This window comes from Elaeis guineensis, chromosome 2 (genome assembly GCF_000442705.2).
Source record: "Elaeis guineensis isolate ETL-2024a chromosome 2, EG11, whole genome shotgun sequence".
Taxonomy (NCBI): domain Eukaryota; kingdom Viridiplantae; phylum Streptophyta; class Magnoliopsida; order Arecales; family Arecaceae; genus Elaeis; species Elaeis guineensis.
This window is the reverse complement of record NC_025994.2, coordinates 81,266,073-81,286,085: the sequence shown is the minus strand read 5'-3', so window position 1 is coordinate 81,286,085 and position 20,013 is coordinate 81,266,073. Positions and strand designations below refer to the sequence as shown.

Sequence of the window (20,013 nt, the reverse complement as noted above, 5' to 3'; positions counted from 1 at the left end):
CTCACCTAATGGTTAGGCATAATGGTTGAATTATTATTATTAAATTGAATTAATAATGAGAAAATGACTTTTAGATGGATGACAAAAATAAAGGACCCTGGCTTGGCTCAGAATCAGGTTAAATTTTGAATAAAATCCATAAAATGACAAACTCACTATCTTTTCATGTTTCGCAAATCTTAGCGTATCAGCACACCAAGAACATGATTATGACCTATGCACGAAAAAAGTTAACAGAGTTGATTAAAGTTTAATCATAAATGGACATAGCATTTGACTTGTCCATCTACTACCGATGTTTATTATTGCATCACCCATCAATCTTGGAGCTATGACAAGAGGCATGGTGACATCTTCTTGGCTTATTCCTAGCTTTTCTCATGTGATTATGCAATGCCAATCATGATCTCGCATCAATCACATCTTAATTACGGGTACAATGGACCCTGGTGGATTAGGACCTATGAGGCAAATGTAAGGTGGTTCCGAATGAGAGTTTGTACGAAGGGGTTGATTTATATGTGCATTGTATCCATCGAGGGAAAAGAGGAGGCAATTGGGACAGGGGGTTTGATACATGTAGTCCATGCTCATGATTTTACGAAAACGGGGAGTGTAGATATCAGAGATACCCTGTCAGAGGAAAAGGATAAAAGTACATGTACACGAGGGAGGAATGTCCAAGACCCAGACCCACATGCCTGCGTCCGTAAAATTTTGAGGGGAAAATGTTGGGTAATGCATGGAGGTACATGGGCTTATCAATCAAGCACCTCACCTTGTGCCTTCTGTCTCATGTGGCTACCTCTCCTTTTCCTAATTTAACTATACATATTTATGAGAGAGAGAGAGAGAGAGAGAGAGGGACAATAAAAAAAGTAGCTCAGAATGTGCACCCCATCAAAGATCACAATAAAAAGAACAATGTAATAGAACTTAAAAGCAGGGAGCCTAATGGAACTTTTGCTGTTTGGATGGTCCAGTGCTTTCAGTGTCTGCAGTGCAAAGATGAAGTACAGTCATATTTTGTTTACCCAAAAAAAAAAAAAAGGGTACAGTCATATTTAGTAATAATTATACATTCTTTCATAAGTTGAACATGTAATCTTGGCAGAATTAACCATTATATATCTAATTGATGGCTTTAGGGAGTTAATTTAACCAACACAGAGGTCTTACACAAAAAAAGAGTAATGAAACTAAAATGAAACCTTTTTATTCTTTTTCGATCTGGTACAGTACTGCCTGTTTAAAGAGAGCAATATATATTATCTGAAAATTAGAAGTACCATAACGTTATACATCAGCAATAGGACATTTTCATATGAGATTTTTGTCTTACACTAGCATCGTTCGTGAATAAAAATTTGTGTCGTCTAATAATTGTGATGCAGAAAAAAAAAAAAAGAATAATATTTCTAATGTCAAGGGAGGAATTCTTATCTCTCAACAAAATTTTAATAGGTTTATAATACTAAGCTTTTATTTTGTCAATGATCTTTTGAAATTAAACTTGAAATGCTCAAGTTTAAAATAATTTTACATGAACTAAGGAGTATAAAAATGGACATTGCAATTGCTCTAGCTCCATCTCCCCTTGCATACATGAGTTGTTGTAACTTGTCTTCAATTTATCATATTATGATGCATGTGAGTTGTCACGTTCCTTTGATTAACAATTAGAAGTTGTAGGTATAAGTCTTGCATGATGCATTTTGAAACATTTAAAGCTAGATAGTTATATTATGGGTAGGACTCTCTCCCATTGTCTCTCTTGATAAAAAAAATAAAACAGCTATATAGATGTTGCCAATTTAGATTTTTTTTTTTAATTTAAAATTTTTGCTATGGTGCTTCCAAATTTCTGTACAAGTACATGGTCTCGACCCTTGATTCAAAAGTGGAGGAGGAGAGGCCGGTAGGTAACCTGCTATCAGAAAAAAAAAAAAAAAAAAAAAAATATATATATATATATATATATATATATATATATATATATATTCATAAAAAAATGAATGGTTATGATATTTTTTTTTTAAATTTTTAATATAAAATTTAGAAAATATCATAGAAAACTCTTTAACTTGTTGATTTGCTTCAATGATTGAACTCTCCAAAAGTCATCACATGATGACAAACAACATGATCAGCATTGATTTTCTTCTAAAATTCACGGCATTTGAGAACTTTTTCCTTGATATTTGTCTCAAAAACTTTTTTACTTGATAGAAGGCTTGCACAGAAGTACATGATTCATTTCCACGCTCAGCCAAGCACGCACAAGAGGCTATGCCTCGATTGGCACTTGCTAATCATTTATGCACAAACATGATTGTAGGACCAATAACGAATAAATATCTAGCACCATCTCATTTGTCCTATTTCTAATCATAGCAAGTGGCATGTTAGCTGACTGATTAAAGTCATACAATCTCATATGATCAAAATTTTTTTTTTTTTTGATTCTTTCAACAAATTATGCAATCAAATTCATCAAATATGATCAGCTATGTGATGAAAATCACTTCTTAATCATTTCAACAAATCATCCAACTAAATTTAATGATATAACCAATTATGATATGACTACATATGCAATCAAGATATATACATTCGTTCCTTAATCAAATTTCATCATGTACTTCATTTTAAAATTATATATATATTTATATTTTTTTTATATGTATCATATCAAATTTTATATAATTCTTTTGATGCAGAGATATTTATCTTATATGAAGTGCACATAAATCTATTGCCATAGCTAATAAAAATTAAATTTTTTAGCTATAAATTTTCTAGCTTGACGTAGCATCAGAGCAAAAAATTATTCTCTTCTTTCATTTTTTTTTATATTCTCCCATGATGAATAATCATAATTATCTGATCTAATCATGATCAATGTTCCAATCACATTAATTAAGGCAGATCGAGAGGTCTAACTGACTTGGATTCTATGCCAATGGCGTGGCATGACCATGTCATGCAGGATGGGAATTATTTGGTCCCAGAGACACACGGGTGCAAGAATGGGGCACAAGGGAAAGGCTGATCCATACACTGTACCGTGGTGGTACGGGGAGAGAAGGACTGTTTAAAAAGAGACAAAGGGTGGTAGGATGTACGTGTACACGAGGGAGGAATGTCCAGCCGCATCACATGCCTGCCCTTGGCTTCAATAAAGGAGGGTGGGCCAAATCAATCAGTCACAGCTCATTTGCACGAGGGCCTCTCTCTTGTCTTCTTCCTCTCTCCCTCGCCCATGTGGGTTCCTCTCCTTTTCCACATCTAATGCATTTTAATAAGTGACAAAAGAAAGAAAGAAAGAGAGGGTGCGTCCCTGTTTCCGAATAGGAAGTACTGGAGGAAAAAAAAAAAAAAAAAAAGCTTTCTTTTCCATGTATTGTAACAGAAGGATGAGAACATGAATAAAAAGTTGCGGACCAATCGCCTCTTCACAGAAGAAAATAAAAGGGAAAGTTTTGGTGTAGTATTTCTGAAACATGCATGCTACGGTCAAGCACATCATGTATCCTTTGACGGCCGAGCTGGTAAAATATTTGAATTAAAAAAGTTTTGGAGTGCATTGCATGCATGAGAGTTTTATAATAAATGGAAAAATAGAAGGCTAAGGTTGTCTGATATCATACACCGACTGCAAGACTTTGCAAATTAAGCCAACATGTCATTTCTGAAAAATAAAACAATCTTCATCTCCATCTTTGAAACTTATATAACTTTTTTTTTTTCTCTAGTTTTTGCTTCTGCTTTTTTTTTTTTTTTTGTACAAGTAGGTACAGGCAGCTTCATTAATATAAAGATATAATAACATACATGTGATAAGGATCCTATAGGTTATCACCTGTGAGACTGGGAATACGTAAAAGTAGTGCAATACAGTAAGCGTAACGTATCACGTATCATGAAACGGAGGACCAGATTTTCTGATAAATTAACCTTCGACAGCATTAATGAAAGCAAGGCAGCTGATATTCTTAGCTATGAACCCTAAAATCCGAAACCTCCTCCCCTGGTTGATCATCCGTATTCCTCCTAGTTTTTGCTCTCTCTGGAAGGAGCAATAAAATTTCTTACCAAAAAAAAAAAAAAAAAAGAAGCAATAGAATTAAAGTGCACCCACCCACCAAAGATTATTACCAATAGTCATCCATGCTCCCTTTCCCTGCTGAGACCTCACGGAACCAAACAAGAAACCAAACAAAGTCCAGCTCCCTTTCCCTGATATCACGGAACCAATCCATAAAGATCAGCTGAGCCACATGGACAAACGATGGACTCGCTCTCACCTTTCACCAGCCACTTAGCCGGCATCCGAAGCATCCCCCCCAATCTCATCCAGTCTCGTGGTGCCCTTAAGTGCCGACGTGATATCTCACCATCATGCAGCTGGTGGGGCCCCATTTCTTCTGCCTTCCACGTAACAAACAATGGCTTCCGTAAGCTCTTCTCCCATGCTTGGATGCAACATTGACCGGTGAGAACTTTTGGCACGCAGACCAAGGAAAATGGGGGCCAGAGCTAGGTGACGAGTACACGTGAGACTCCCACGGTCACACGTGCGGGTGCTCAGCCTCGGGTTCCCAACCCCATAAAGGAGCCGAGGTGATGGGTGGGTTGGCCGGCCGGGGCCAAGCTAAGGGAACCAAAAGGGAGGGGTTTCCCAGAAGCCCAAATTCCAATAGTTTGTCCCTTGTTGGTTTAAAACCTCATCAATTCATTCCGCCGTACACTGATCACATGGGTGGGGGCCAACTTAGTTTGATTCCCAAGGTCATGAAAATTTTTGGGAGGATAAAATTAATATCTCTAGTCCGGATATTTTGTTTGAGTTTTCCTTATTTCTTAATTTTTTTTTAAAAAAAAAAATCAATTCTTTGGGATATAGATTTTTATAGGAGATGGATTTAGAGTAGCCAGCTAGTGTCGTATTCATGCACATGGTGGTCTCATGGCAAAATATCTCTTTCACATGTAGTGTTAATAGAGCTGACAATTGAAGATCCACTGAATCTAAGATGTATGATGATTGTTTGTGTTACGATAATTAGATCTTTTGCAAAAAAAAGTAGGGTCATGTTTCTGTTTGAAGGGATTGATGAATTCTACTTCTCCATTTATAAAGGATAATGATATATCAATTGCATGAGCTTGAGACACTATACATAATTTAAAAGGTGTAATTATAGATGATCTAGATTGTTTAATTTAAAATACCTTAAAAGAGAAATTGATCGGTAGCAACTATGAAGCTCCATGTTTAATCTATACCAGCAAGAGTTGTCTCATTAACAATATGGATCCACAATCAAAGTTTGAGAACATCTTTTTATCAATTCTAGCTAATAGTAGCTTTCCACATTAAAAAGAGTAACAGAGGTAATATTTTCTTCCATGGGAAAAAAAGAGAGATGTAACGAGATTCTGGTTTTAGTAACATGCAGCCATACCTTATTAGCATTGTCATATAAGCTATGGTCGTTAAATTTGGAAAAAATCTACAGGAAAAGAAAAAGTATTGAAAACCCAAAAGCTTCATATGTACAAAAGTATGTTTGAGATACATACGTCAAAGAGCCATATTGAAGTCCAGATGCAACATTTGCAATGGTCATGAGCATAAAAAACTCAACTCACAAGATTATGATTCATTTAGCAGTATTTGTAAAGATGCAAGTTTGATCTACATATAAAGAAGAAAATTGTCGTTGAGAGCGCAAGCAAACGAGGGGAGCTCTTTTTTCTCCTTTTTCTTTTTTGTGTGTGTCTCCCCCGTGTGTGTCCATCTTAGAGAGAGAGAGAGATAGTGTTTTTTAGGTGCATTTTCCCCTTATCTTCTCCAAGTTATTTAGTTACACAAAACTGGAAATGGAAGCCCCGCATGAGTTGAGTGTATTATTAAAAAGAAAACAAGAAAAGATAAAACCATCCAAATCCATGATAAAGGAGTTTTAACCTTCTTCTAAACCTTTCGAAAAGAAGAAGGAATTAAACATTTTTTAAAACATTTTTTTTTTTTTTGGATAAGACGGAGTGCTCACACTATACGAGTATGAATACAACTAACAAGATAAAAAAAAAAAAAAAGAATATTTCAAGCAGGGATGGATAAAACAGCAGCTGCTATCCACAAAATTTCTTCAGAATTGCTCAACTATGAATCTAGCAATCCAATCCGCAATATCATTTGCTTCATGGTATACATGCCTAGCCTCTACAAAGGCATAGTCCCCCAATAGCTTTTTGATGTCGGAAACAAGCAGGTGTTCCAAAGCAAGTCCCACCTATCCTCGCAACCAGTCAATCGTCGTAGTAGAATCCCTCTCAACAATAAACCTATTGGTCCAAAGCTCTAACTGAGCATACCTGATACCCTCCTTAGTAGCCCATTGCTTTGCACTAGAAACATTGGGTATGAAGAGATGAATCCCTCCAGCAGCAATGAGCCCGAAGTCATGGCTCCAAATCATAAAGCTAGCACCATCATGACTACCAATCACACTACCATCAAAATTGATCTTAAGCCAGATCGAGGGTGGGGACTTCTAAGAGATAAAGACTCTATGAGGTGCGGCAGGAGTGAAGGAAAAATTTCAAGTTTTTTGAGTCGAAAAGGTCGAACCAAGGGTAGCCAGTCAATGATCTCAGTGGATTGGATAACACACTGCAACAAAAATGATTTTTAGCGATAAATTGCTTATGGCATTTCTTATTATATGCTGCTAAGATCTCTTTTTTGACTATATTTTGGTAAAAAATATCGCTATCTTTCAATAAATATTTTTTTTATTAGTGATATTTATCATAAATGCCGCTATAAATTTATATTTTATGGTATTTTATTATAAATGTCACTATAAATTTATATTTTATGATATTTTATTATATATATCATTTTAAATTTATATTGTATAGTATTTAACAAATATGTCGATAAATAATATCATAATTTATACGATTTTAAAAAATTATCACTAAATTTTAAATTATTAATTTTATATAGAGCTTGATTTAGTTATATCGATCTCATACAATATGTTATTATACATATATATTCTTAATATTACTTATTTAATGATATGAATGTATATTAATATGTTAAATAAATTATACTTATATGTTAATAATATAAGTTATGAGTCGATGGTTAAGAATTTGCTATTCAAATAAAAGATCATTGGTTTGAATCCTACTTAATTTTTATCGGCATATAAAAAATACTGACATTAAGATTTTAAGACACTTATATATGCCGCTAAAATAAAAATTTTTATCGATATTTTTTTAAGAATATCAATAATTAATTATCGAAACCATCTTAAGATAGTACAAAAAAAATATCAATAATTAATTGTCGATATCATTTTAAGACAGCACATATAAAAATATCGTTAAAAATATTTATGATATTTTTTTGATTTATAATAATATTTAAAAATATAGTTAATAACCATTTTTATTGTAGTGACAGTTCGCTTCAATATAAACCTCAATGACTACCACCTAGTCTCGAAGATACTGTTGTTACGAGACACCCAAATATGATAGGGAATGAGAAATAATCCTTCGCACGGTTGTGAACAGAACCATTATAAAATGTATGGTCCTCATAAAAGTTGGAACAAGGTTTGCAATGCTTCCAGCCAACATGTTACCAGAAAGATCCTGTACCCGACTGGCTCCACTGCACAAAACTAGTGCACACCCATGTGTTTAGGCCCCAACCACATTTGTGTAATGCCAGAGCCTGTCCTTGCTGATATTGTTATCCTCTGCTCTACCTTCTCTTCTTACTCCATTTTGTTTCCCTTTTCTACTGGGCTACTGTGGCCACCCTCATTGCAACAGTAGTTAGCGCATTCTGGTGAGGACCTTGAGACCCTAAGGAAAGGATTTCTTTTCAAGCATTAGTCCATCCTAAATTCAAGGCTGATTTATATTTTTTTTTAAAAAAAATCACACACTTGTTACTGGACCCAACTTATATATCTGAAAAATTATTATGACTGAGCAATTTACAAATTACATTTTCTTATATATATATTTCTATAGCTAATCAAGTATTCACAAGAACTTTCGTAGCAGCTCTCTGGATGAAAGTTTGTGAAATGAAGATATTTGTCAATATCTATTTATTTCATTTTCACCAAACCTCTCCTTCAGTAGAACTCAAGTATTATTTAACTTAATGTGATTCTGATTTCGAGATAAACGAAAACAAGGGTTTGTCTCACTAACTGCGCTTCATTGATCTGAGACAGCAGTTCAAAGATAATTAATTTGCACCGAAACAAGCTTCGGATTATTTTATCTTTCTCAAATCAGCTACTATTATCTTAAGCAACTCAACTCCAAGTTCAATTTACCAAAGGAATAAGTTGTCACATAGTGCTCTTAATCAAAGCACTACGTACTAAGGGTTTCTTTCTATTAAAAAGTTTGTGCCTCACCACTCCAACAATGGCCTACAAATAAACCATGGTAGTAGCTCAAGCATCACAACTTGATAGCCATGGGAACCCAAAGCTAGAGTGACCCAAATTATCGCAATCATGATTGAGATAAGAAATAGCATCCTCTCAAACGCAAACAGACCATGCCTCTAAATTAACAATAACAAGGTGGCTGATCTATGCCTAGAATTAGGGCAGGTACTATAAACAATCTCTCTTCTTTTCATATATTCACACACAAAGCCTTAATATGTGCATGTTGGTAAGTATAAAGAATCAAAATTTGGAATAAAGCTAATTTAAGATTGATTCAGCCTATATCACATGATGCATCCTTTAAACAGCCTAGCTCTTCACATGCGAAATAGAATAATAAAGCACCAAGCTCTATGAAGCACCGAATTCAAACTTTGACCATGGTCCTAGTATAGTTCTTTCAAACTCTCTCTCTTCTTTTCGTCAACAGATGTTCTTTTCTTTGGTAACTGCAAGCTGAAAGTTTTCAGTCATTTAGTCTGACTTTTTTTATGAAAACTCTCTCTCAATAAAGGAATTTTTTTGCTGAACTATGGAATTACTTACGTAGCATAATAAATGGAAGCATGTTACTGGATTATATATATCATTACAGCTAACAATGCCTATATGGTATTACTCATTGGGGTGGAAAAAAAAAAAAAAACGCTTATATATATAGTCGGCTTTTGATAATATATGATTCCATATGACCATGACAGCTCAATCTGCATTTAAGCAAACAGGACTTCTGATATGACACAGAAAAAACTAAGTTTCATAGAAATAATTATTGTTCCGATCTGTTGGACCATAGATAAATGCCAAATGAAAAATAAAGCATAGATACAAAGAACATATCATATTACATCCTCATAGGATTCAGTCAAGCTGTTCTGTTAATAATTTGAATTGGAAAACTTTTTTGAATCACTTCTTGAAGCTTCCATGCAAGCCCTCCATGGTCTTTCACTCCTGTTTCTTTTGGACTTCCAAGCACATATTGTTGACTCATTGGCACCAGTACCCTCCCCTGTCCTATACTGACAAACTTAAAAAAGTTTTAAACATTGTTAAACGTTTTCAATTAAATTTGTCCTCTCTGCCTAACTTTTTCCCATGAGATAGAACCAATTTTAATATTTGTTCAACGTGCTCGATACCAAACAAAATACAGGTCAAGGCTTTCATTGGCTATGCCGAGGCAATGAGCAGAGTTTCTAGTTGATCTCTAAGCTGAACAGCAAACAGATTGAGATATATATGATCAGGCTTGCATCTATGCTGATAAAAGACAAGTTTGTTGAACAAAATTGGCCCAGCCCATGTGCACTCCCTTTCAAGTTTCAAGGACCACCCCTACTAATTAAGCTTGCAGCAATTTCTACCCAAAGTCCATTACCTTATTGGACACGTCTCCAATAGATGGTAACTTGCCTAACAAATTAAGCACAAGGACCACATCAGATCAAGAAATGAATCAAAAGAAGAGTTTTTGTCAACAAAAAAAAAAAAAAAAAAAAGAACGTCATGGTACGCTGCATTATCTTGTATTCCAAAGCACATATTGCGGGCGAGTCAACAAAAATTGGGATCAACTTTTTGGTTTTCAAACAGTCTTGCAGCTGCACTGGCCTTGCTATTAGTGCTTCGCAGATAGGAAGAATCCTGAAACAAAATGAAAATTCACCAACCAGCTTCTGAGAGAGATATGATTGATTGCATTGACGTCGGCAGCAACTACAAACATGGAACTTAAAGGAGCATGAGTCATATATTTGGCTTAGCATTGCTCCTGTTGAGGTTTTACATCATTTTTCGGCCTACTCAAGTCCAAACTATTGGGACCCCTTGGGGGTTCCAACAAGGGAGCACTAAGATCTCCAAATCTAAGTGGAAGGTAATGCCAGACTCCAAGATACAACCATCCAAGCTTAGAGTTGTGCACGTGTTGGATCAGTTCGGTTTATGGGTAGAATTGAAACAACTGATTTAGATCAGTTTCTTAAAATTGAATTTGTAACCAAACTAATGCTTTGTAAAAATTGAATGAAACGGAACTAAGAAATTAGTTTCGATTTTGGTTTAGTTTAGCAGGTTTAGAAGATGCTATTTTTGCTTTAGGTTAGATTGACCTGAAGTCAATTTTCACAATACTGTTGTAACTTTTCCTGGGCTTGCAATTGTATGAACCCAATATTAAAACAAGTTAGCAAGGGGTGTAGGCTTACACTTGAATGAGCTTCAGTTGATATTCTTGTTAATAATAGTTATATGTACATGTGTTGGTTTATTTTTGTTTGGATTGATATCTTAAAAATCCAAACCGGAAACCAAACCAACTTTATAGTTTGAAAATTTTTTGAATTGAGACGAAACCAACTATAGGAAAACTGATTTAAACCGAACCAAATCAACGGTTTAGTTCGAGTTTGCGGTTTGGCCATTTTTGCCATACCCCAACCCAAGCTAGCCACCAAGGATAGGAGTTTGTGCGTAGACGTTGGTATCACCCTAAATCGATACGAGTTCTTGAGGGAATATAGCATGCTACCAGGAATGAGGGTCAATGTGAGGATTTGGTGCATGTCTTTTAAATCTATCGGCTATGCTCCAAGAAGATCTTAAATACTTTAAAAAAGTCTACATATCTATATCTACACCCACGCACACACACATACATAACTCCTAGCAAATCTTTTTAGATACGGTGTTGGATTGTTAGACTCAAGATGCCTAACAACATAATGAATTTTGAATTTCTTTATGAATTTGAATTCTCGAGTCGTAATGGTTATAAAGAATTAGAACATTCAACATTTATGATACATAGCTTTTTTATAGTAATGGAGAATTAGTAGTTAAAAGCTGCAGTTTATCAAACTCCAACATTGTGAATGAAATTCTGGTCAAGCATTTTGAATTTGAGTCAAGCTGTACCTATACTACATAATATAACAAATTAATTGTATAAGGCTGGCCAAGGATTAGATGCAAGGAAACAAGAACTGTATCGTTTTATATCACACCTTTCATCAATCATATGGATTTGCAGTTTCACACAAACCAAGACTCGCAAGTTAAGATGTCAAAACTAGCACATTATATGCCATTGAGGTATTCCAATTACATGCACAGCCTACCCAATTATTTTAGAAGGACTAATTTTTAATGTTTATTTATATATCTACTAGTATTTTTCTTTTAACTAGTTGTAGAGGCAAGAATTCTTCTAATTCTTGTTTCTTATTCTAAAGCTCAAATTCACATTTTTATTCAATTATTTTATTTTCGGTAGAAATTTCGTTTGAATTATTGTTAGTCTTAGTTATTAATCTTTGTGTCCTTTATGCAGTCCTCTCTTGTTCTTCTTCTTTATTATGTGCAACCGTAACTTGTACAATTCTAATTAAAGTAGCTACAAACTAAGATTGGAATTAAGATGGAAAGAATGGAGGAGAAAGTCCATTAATTGGAATAAAAAAGATCATTTTAAGACAAGAAAGTCAGGGGAAAAAAAAATGAAAATCAGGCTCCAATGAAAATATATGGAAAAGTTTCTTTCTTGCTACATATTGAGAACATACCATGCTGAAGAACAGTGAGATAGAGCTTTCTTAAACATACTGGAATCATCATTCATCCAGGGGCACTGCGAGATGTGGAAGTTGGTAATGTTAATGGAGAGAATTGTGGGGTGCTGGGGCAATGTCAACATTGCCTGAAAGAGTTTTTTTTTTTTTTTTTTTTAAAAAAAGGCATGCCTGACGAACCATTTACAGAAGATGACATTGATGCTTTCTCAGATAAATCTATAAGAAAATGAGCATCAAACAGATGTATCACTTTCAAACAAACTGAGAGACTCAGCAAAAGTGCCGACTAATGCAATATGGAGATTGTGGTCAGAGTTTAGACCAGTTCATTTTCATCATCACACAAACCAATGAAAAGAAGCATTTGTTTGCTGTCATGCAGCAAAAGAAGCCATCCAGATCACACCTGTTCATCAGGCAGAAATTTTCACTATCTCTAATTATCACCAGCCTGTTACATATTGCAGGCTCCCAATGATATCCTCCTGCTGCCGTAACTTTTTGGAATAATGCTTTGAAGGAGTTACATATTGCAGACACAGCTTGAAGGCATTATCATTAGAAGCTGTGCTAATTTGCCATTCATGGGGTACTTGCGACCAGGAATGCCTTAATCTTCCAAGGAGTTGTTCCACCATCACTGTTATGGAGGAGTGCATGCTCCAGAAGTAGACCCAGGCTACACAGACAAAAGAAGTAAAAAAAAAAAAAAAGTTAAAAACTTTTTTTTTACTCCTTTCTCCAAAATTTATTGCAATCATATTTGAAAATAAATGTCGTTTCATCTCAATCTCCTAATCTACATTGCTGTTATGCTACTTTTTACTAAAATTAACCAACTGGAATTACAGTTTAACTCAAGAATTTCTTGCTATTTCTACCAGAGTCTTACTTATGGAGAGGAATCTGGGTGCTATTTAAGGTTAGGTTTTCCCAAATTGAAACCATCATTAGATCATATCTCAGTCTTTCTATCTGAATCTTGCCTAGGCTTATAATGAATCATAAACTATATTTTTCAGCAATCCCCTAAATAAGGTTTGTCCCCCTTCTATGCTTGACAGGTCTATATCAACCGAAGCAAACTGTCTCTTATTATCATTTGCTACAACTTTAGATCTCTGTGGAATTCGGTCTTTACTAAATTAATCCCTCGTAGTTTGATCACCTTCCAATTCAGTCCCCTTTTTGTTTAAACTCAATCAATGCTTATGGTCCCCTCTAACTATCCAACATTCAGATCAATACAGGGCCTTATAATTGTCTTGAAAGCACTATTTAACAAACTGCTGAAGCTTTTGGGATTGTGATAATTATTGCAATTCAAAGATTATCCATTGCATTGCTAAAAAAACAAATTTATAACCCACAAGTAATGTAACCACTGCTGAGTTGCCTGGTTCCATCAAAAATAGCATGCCTCCAAGTTGCAATAGACCATATTTTGATATCACAAAGTCAAAAACCTTTCCACCATATCTAGTAAAAATGTTGAGAAGGCAGCTATATTTATGCTCATTTTAGCTCTATGTCACAGTGCACTAAAGCAGTGTGACAGGTATGTCTGCACCATTTAGGCAAGAATAAAATACATATCAAGGCTGTGACTGAGACACTTGAAGAGTGCAGATGTGCGCTTGGAGAATACACTTCCAATCAACAGTTTATGTGTTAGAAGGTATGCTTCAGTGTAAGGTAAATTTCATATCATACCGCTTATATCCCACTAGACATCATATATAGAAGTAATTGGACATAAAGGTGCCTCAAACTTCACGTCTTTATATTATGGATTTATGTATGGGATTACTGGAACATTATTAAGTTGCTGGCACATCTTAAAGATTTTTGAAAAAAATGGAACATACTAAATCCATCAGGATTATGTTGGGCATTGTGCACTCTCCTTCATAATAAAGTTTACATCTGCCCAAAATATGGAGTTCCATTCACATGATTATTGTGTTTAACAATGGTGATAGGTTGGGCAATCATCTGTTGCAACTAGTTTGAACTGGATTTGCACCAATAAATTTAAGTCCATTGGACCCATATTATACTCCTTTAAACAGTTATAAGTTTGAAAGACTTAACAACATAAATATCAGGGGCACAAATGAAGATCTTACAGTGCAAGAATGGACATCATCACAACCACACAACAGCCTCCCATTAAGCATGTCTGTCGCCTGAAATGCTCCCCCTCCCTCACTCCTCTGCAGTCAAAATAAGTTGTGACATCATGGTACATAGAGTCATTGAAGACATCACTAGTTAGTGATAAACTTTAGAATACAGACTTTATCTAATACTCCAACTAAAGGAGCCTTGTTTGCTAGACATGTCTCAAATGACCCAAGCAAGACCAGATGACATGTATGATCACACAGCTTCAGTGTATGCCATATTCTGCCCTGGTATGGAAACAGTCAAAAGATCCTATCTGATCGAACAACTATTTTCTATTGCAGTTTTCTGGTCGGTATGTTATGTATATGAGTTCCCTTACAGCAATCTATAACACTTGTTCCCATCAAAAGAAAAAAAAAGAAGGGGCAATCTATAACACTTGTTACCTAGCTAAGTTAGAAGTATGACAGACCTAGAAACAACTGAAAGCAGAGAGAAATGTGTTTGTGCATACCTTGTAGTAGTTGACAGCCACAAAATTAGCCCATCGATTACCAGTAGCACCATAACATGTGTGGAGCATGTTAATAAGGTCTGCTGAATTATCTACGCATGTTCTTGACTTATCTGGTATTGTTCGAAAATAGTTCACTAGAACTAGAGATTTGCTTGTATCACTGAGAGTTGAAGACTCAGCCCGGTTAAAGCATGTCCCAGCTTTCATCCCACCGTCACCATCTATGCATCAACCAACAACAGTGTAAAAGAAATTTAACACAGTTGAAGGAGTATCATATGATAGAATTTGTCAATGAATGGTAGATGAAAGAAGGCACGTGCCATTGCTTAATTTAAAGAAGCATGTGTATGTCTCTTATGTACAATGAATGAGAAAATAGATAATGAACGAGAAGTAATAGAAGAAAAGATGGAGGTTTGTGAACGAGGAGCACTAGATCGATGAATCTTATCATCATATAAAGCATAAATATCATGAAAAATTGGTTTACTTCAATTTTAGTAGGTTTAGGATCTAGATTCATATTTTTATAATATACATCAAGTAAAATCAAAATATTATTTAATTTAATACATGAATTAAATACAACAGCTAAGTTATGCATAAGACATATTATATCCCAATACTCATTCCATTTAGATTTTATTTCATAAATAATAGACTCTAAAATATCATCATATCTATGTTATACAAATTTTTGGTTAATAAGATATACTTGTTGTAAAAATAAACAAGAGGTTGGATAATAAGCATCAAAAAAGATTTTAGTAGTATTATAAAAACTAACTAAAAATTCTTTCAAAATTTTATCTTTGATCCAATCAGTTTCAGTTAATGTAAAACCTAATCCACAATCATTAATATATATACTTAATAAATTTTTATATGGATATGCATCATGTATCATTGTATATGTCAAGTTCCAACAAGTAACTACATCAAGTTTAAATTTTTTAAAACGTTTACCATGGTCTATACATATTTACTTAAATTTATAAAGTCTTGCTCTTAAAGCTTGAATAAAAAAAATTATATTTTTAATTTTTATAATAACATCTTGAACCATACCCATACCAGATTAAATAGAGAGATTTAAAATATGACATGCACATTTGATATGCCATAAATTCCTATTTAGAATGAGATGTAAATAATCTTTCAATAATCTAATAGCAAAGTTATTATTAGATACATTATCAAAAATAATAGATATAATTTTATTACTAATACCATATATACATGCAGTTTGATAAATAGCATTAGAAATTTGTTATCTAGAATGTAAAAAATCAAAAACACGAATAGCAAGAATATGTTTATTTAATACCCAATCATTTTAATATAATGATCAATAATAGTAATAAAATAATAACTACCAACAAATACTGTCCAAATATCAGAAGTTAATAATATTTTTGAATTTAGGACAGAGAGAGATTGGATCAAATTTTGTTTCATTGCTAAAAAATTAGTCATAGCTACTCTTCTAAATGTATGTCTACTAGTTCTTCTGTAAGTGGGTTGTAGGGTTAACTGAACATACTCTTCAAAATTAAAAGACTCACATAAGCTAAAAAGTAATTCATTCTTAACTATCCATTTGATCAATATTTTTTTAATTTTCATGATTATATGCAAAACTACCTACAAGACTATCCCTTGTATATTAAGGATGCTTTGAAGACGAGCATCACTCATAACATGGCTCTCTTGATGTCTCTTTAAATGGTCAGTTCCTCCACTACTAGCAAAAATTATATAATTTGATATATTTTTTATATTTTATTTTTAAAATTTTATCTATCATAACTCTTTCAAAGTCATTCCATACGGCATTAGTCCTCTTACGGAAAGAAGAGGCAGAGCCTTGACTTTCAATATTAGTTTCAGAGGGAGGAGGAATAGTAGTTTTTTCATCTTCTAAAATCGAGAGAATACCAAAATGACTCTCATCATAAGATGCTATTGTTGGGAATAGTGTCCCAAAGTCAATCGTCAGCCTGTTGACGGTTGTGCTCCTTTTTGTATTAGTACATGAATTATAAATAAATAAAAATTATTTTGATATTTTTTCATCACAAATGTTTCATCTTCTAATGAACTCCTGTGTTGTGGTGAAGTCCTTAGGACTATTTAGACTCGACAAAGGAGGATTTGTCGCTTAGTCCTTAAACATGTTCGTGACTAAATGATACGTTGTTACCAAGGACGACAACGTTTATCGAGCATAGGTCGTTGTGTGCCATATGGGTTGGTTGTCCTCATAACTAAAGAGTGTGGAGACACTGGTATGGCATACAGGTGAGATGTAATGGTACATCTGCACTGAACGTGACCAACTCCGGAGCTATTTCTGCTGTCAAGATTTGCTCCGATGGGATATGGGTATAAATGTCCCTCCGACCTGAGACTGCCACGGTGACTTGCAAGCAACTCACTGCACTTAGGCACTGACTACCTGAATTTCTAATTCAGTGATGGAAGGTTGCTGGGTGTAGTCAAGTACTTGACTTGTCGGTGCGTGTGTCAAGATGAAATTGACCACTCCAGTTTAGGAGCTGTGTACAGTCGTGTTTCAATTTAGCAAAATCTTGGCCAGGGTAGTCCTAGTGAGGAGTCACAGGACTAATTGAGTTGAGCACGATTCGGATGATATCATCAGGGTTGACAGTTTAACCCTGAGTCGTCCTAAACACAGGGGTCAAAAGGGATGAATTATATGGTAACCATATTCACGTAGGTTCTGAATGTTGCGATTGCGATTATTCGACCTATCCGGTCGTCGGGTACCATTGCTAGATGGTCACTTTGATTAGTACAGAAATTGGTTCCTGTGCTACCGGTTTAGGTTCGAACCTGCGGGATCACACACATTAGAGGTTCCTTTCTGATCTGATGGCTGATTATGAGTCTTATCTATCTGGGACTCTATGATTGAGAATTAGGATTCTCTAATCATGAGTTCCACACATTTTGGGTACCGGGGTCAAAATTTTGAATTTCAAATTTTGAATTTGAAATTTGAACTCTTTGATCAGGGTTTCATATCGATGGTCTCTGATGCCTGATTGCCCATCGGATTTGGACTCAATATTTATGAGAAGTTTAATTAGTGATTTAATCACTAATTAACTCAATTTGATTGAGTAATTATTTTTGGATCAAGTCCAATTGAATTGGATTCAGTTTGGATTGACCCGATTAGGTTAAATGTTGACCTAATCGCTAAGGTGGTTTAGTCCCTGATTTGATCAGGGGTTAGGTTTAGTTAATTTTTGATTTGATTAGGATTTTATTGAGTCTAATTAAGCCTAATTATGTTGGATTTAATCTGGTCTAATTGTGCTTGACCTATTTTAAACTAGGTTGGCTCAATTTGAATCAAACCACCTTGTTTTAAATTTCCTACGACACCCAACTTCCTTGCACCCATTTGAATTCACGAGAAGAAACTTCTCGTGAAATTTTTCTCATGCAAAACCCTTCCCCACGCCCTCATTTGTGCGCCATATGGATGGATAAAATAATTAGTTAGCCATTCAAATTCAAAGCATGTTTGAATTTGAATGGATAACTTATCACTTGCCCTTTCATCCTTATCCATTTTGTGCGTCACATTACTTACACGAGAAAAGGTTTCTCGTGAAATATTTTCCACGCACAAAGAGCCACGCCCCTTCTCTTCTCACGCCCAAAAGGATAGGGATAAGTTGATTTTCGTTTGAATTCAAATTTGATTTGAATTCAAATGTGTAACCTCTTGTCTTTATCCTCTCACGCGGATAAGACACGTTCGACGTTGTTTTAAAAAGAGGAGAAAGGTGGGACGTGCGTAGAAATCTTAGGAGAGAAACTTTGGGGCGTGAGGAAGGCTTCTGCGCAAGGTGAAGGTCCAAAACCTTCCGAGAGAAAAAGAAAGAAAAGAGAGAAAATTGGGCGCAAGGTTTTTGGTGTGTACCCTCGGATTTCTACCTAGGGTTCGGGAAGTGAGATTGGTGTGCCACGAGTGTCGTGAGTCCACCAAATTTTAGGAAGAGATCCATCAGCCTCTCAAGCAACTGTGCAGACGATCCGGAGCATCCGAGAAGTTGGCACACATCGATCGAAGGAGTTCGATCAACATCTGCCATCAAAAGGGTGAAATCACGAACTAGCATTCGTGAGGAGCTGATCAGACGGGAGCTTCGTGTGGACGATCCATAGAGGCCAGACATTTGTGTGGCTGCGACATGACGATCAGAGCCTCCCGACGGTGATCAGATTGCGGTGATCAACTACCCGCAAAAGGTGATGTGTTCTGAACACAGTACTGTAAAACGTTTACTAATTCAAATTTGAATTTCAAATTTAAATGCATGCTGTTGTATCATATTTAGATCCTAGTGTAGGGTTAATTAGTATTAATTAATGAGATTAATTAATAATTCCGCTGTAAAATAGTAATTTTAAAAATATTTTAAAATTATCATTTTGCCCATGCACTAAATTTTCGCTTCAAATGGTATCAGAGCATGGTTCTAGAATATGATATACATATGCATGCGTAGATTAAGGTGTAATCTATAAGTTTAAATTTGAAATTCAAAATTCAAAATTCAAAATTCAAAATTCAAAAAGATTTGAAATTTGAAATTTGTTAGAAGTTTCAAATTTGAAATTCAAAATTTGAAATTTGAAATTTGGTTGAAATCTCAAATTTGAAATTTGAAATTTGAAATTTGAAATTCAAAATTCAAAATTTGAAATTTGGTTGAAATCTCAAATTTGAAATTTGAAATTTGAAATTTAAAATTTGAAATTCAAAATTCAAAATTTAAAATTCAAAGATTAGAAATTCGAAATTTGAAATTTGGTTGAAATCTCAAATTTGAAATTTAAAATTTGAAATTTAAAATTTGAAATTCAAAATTTAAATTTTGAAATTGGTATATTTAGATATACTTGATCCAAGTAGCAAGTAATCTAATTGGGTTGGTTGCCATGGCCGTCCGGTCATAGGAGAAAAGTAGGGTTTAAAGGCCCTCTCTTCCCATTCGATGGGGTCTCCTATGGCGGTAGGGGTGCCGATGCAATTATATCCCATGCCGATGAAGCAGCGAAATGACTTAATTAAGAAATTTATCATGTATGTGTTAGATTAGATCTAAAAGAAAATTTATGATTTATTTTGAGTTATTTTCTGTTATGAAATGAGCAATAGAATTGCTGTTTATGAAATGTGCTGACCCGTTTGTGAAATGAGTTAACACATTTGGTGAACAGAAAATAAAATCTTTCAAAT

General features: G+C 34.6%; 1 protein-coding gene across 1 annotated transcript; it reads right to left on the bottom strand.

The window, feature by feature from the left end:
• Positions 1–12,326: 12,326 nt before the first annotated feature.
• Positions 12,327–14,946, bottom strand: LOC140855655 (PI-PLC X domain-containing protein At5g67130-like). The gene is made up of 3 exons (XM_073251951.1): positions 14,727–14,946; positions 14,212–14,298; positions 12,327–12,761 (listed from the first exon to the last, which is right to left on the bottom strand). The coding sequence occupies exons 1-3, from the start codon at positions 14,934–14,936 to the stop codon at positions 12,726–12,728; spliced, it is 333 nt and encodes a 110-aa protein (XP_073108052.1). The 5' UTR covers positions 14,937–14,946; the 3' UTR covers positions 12,327–12,725.
• Positions 14,947–20,013: the final 5,067 nt, after the last annotated feature.

Bases quoted from the DNA above. Each gene is read 5' to 3' on its own strand.
- LOC140855655 (XM_073251951.1), bottom strand. From the start codon at position 14,936: ATGAAAGCTGGGACATGCTTTAACCGGGCTGAGTCTTCAACTCTCAGT. The intron at 14,299-14,726 runs GTATGCACAAAC...TTTTGACTGCAG, and splicing joins TGGCTGTCAACTACTACAAG to AGGAGTGAGGGAGGGGGAGC. The intron at 12,762-14,211 runs GTAAGATCTTCA...TTGTCTGTGTAG, and splicing joins ATGATGTCCATTCTTGCACT to CCTGGGTCTACTTCTGGAGC.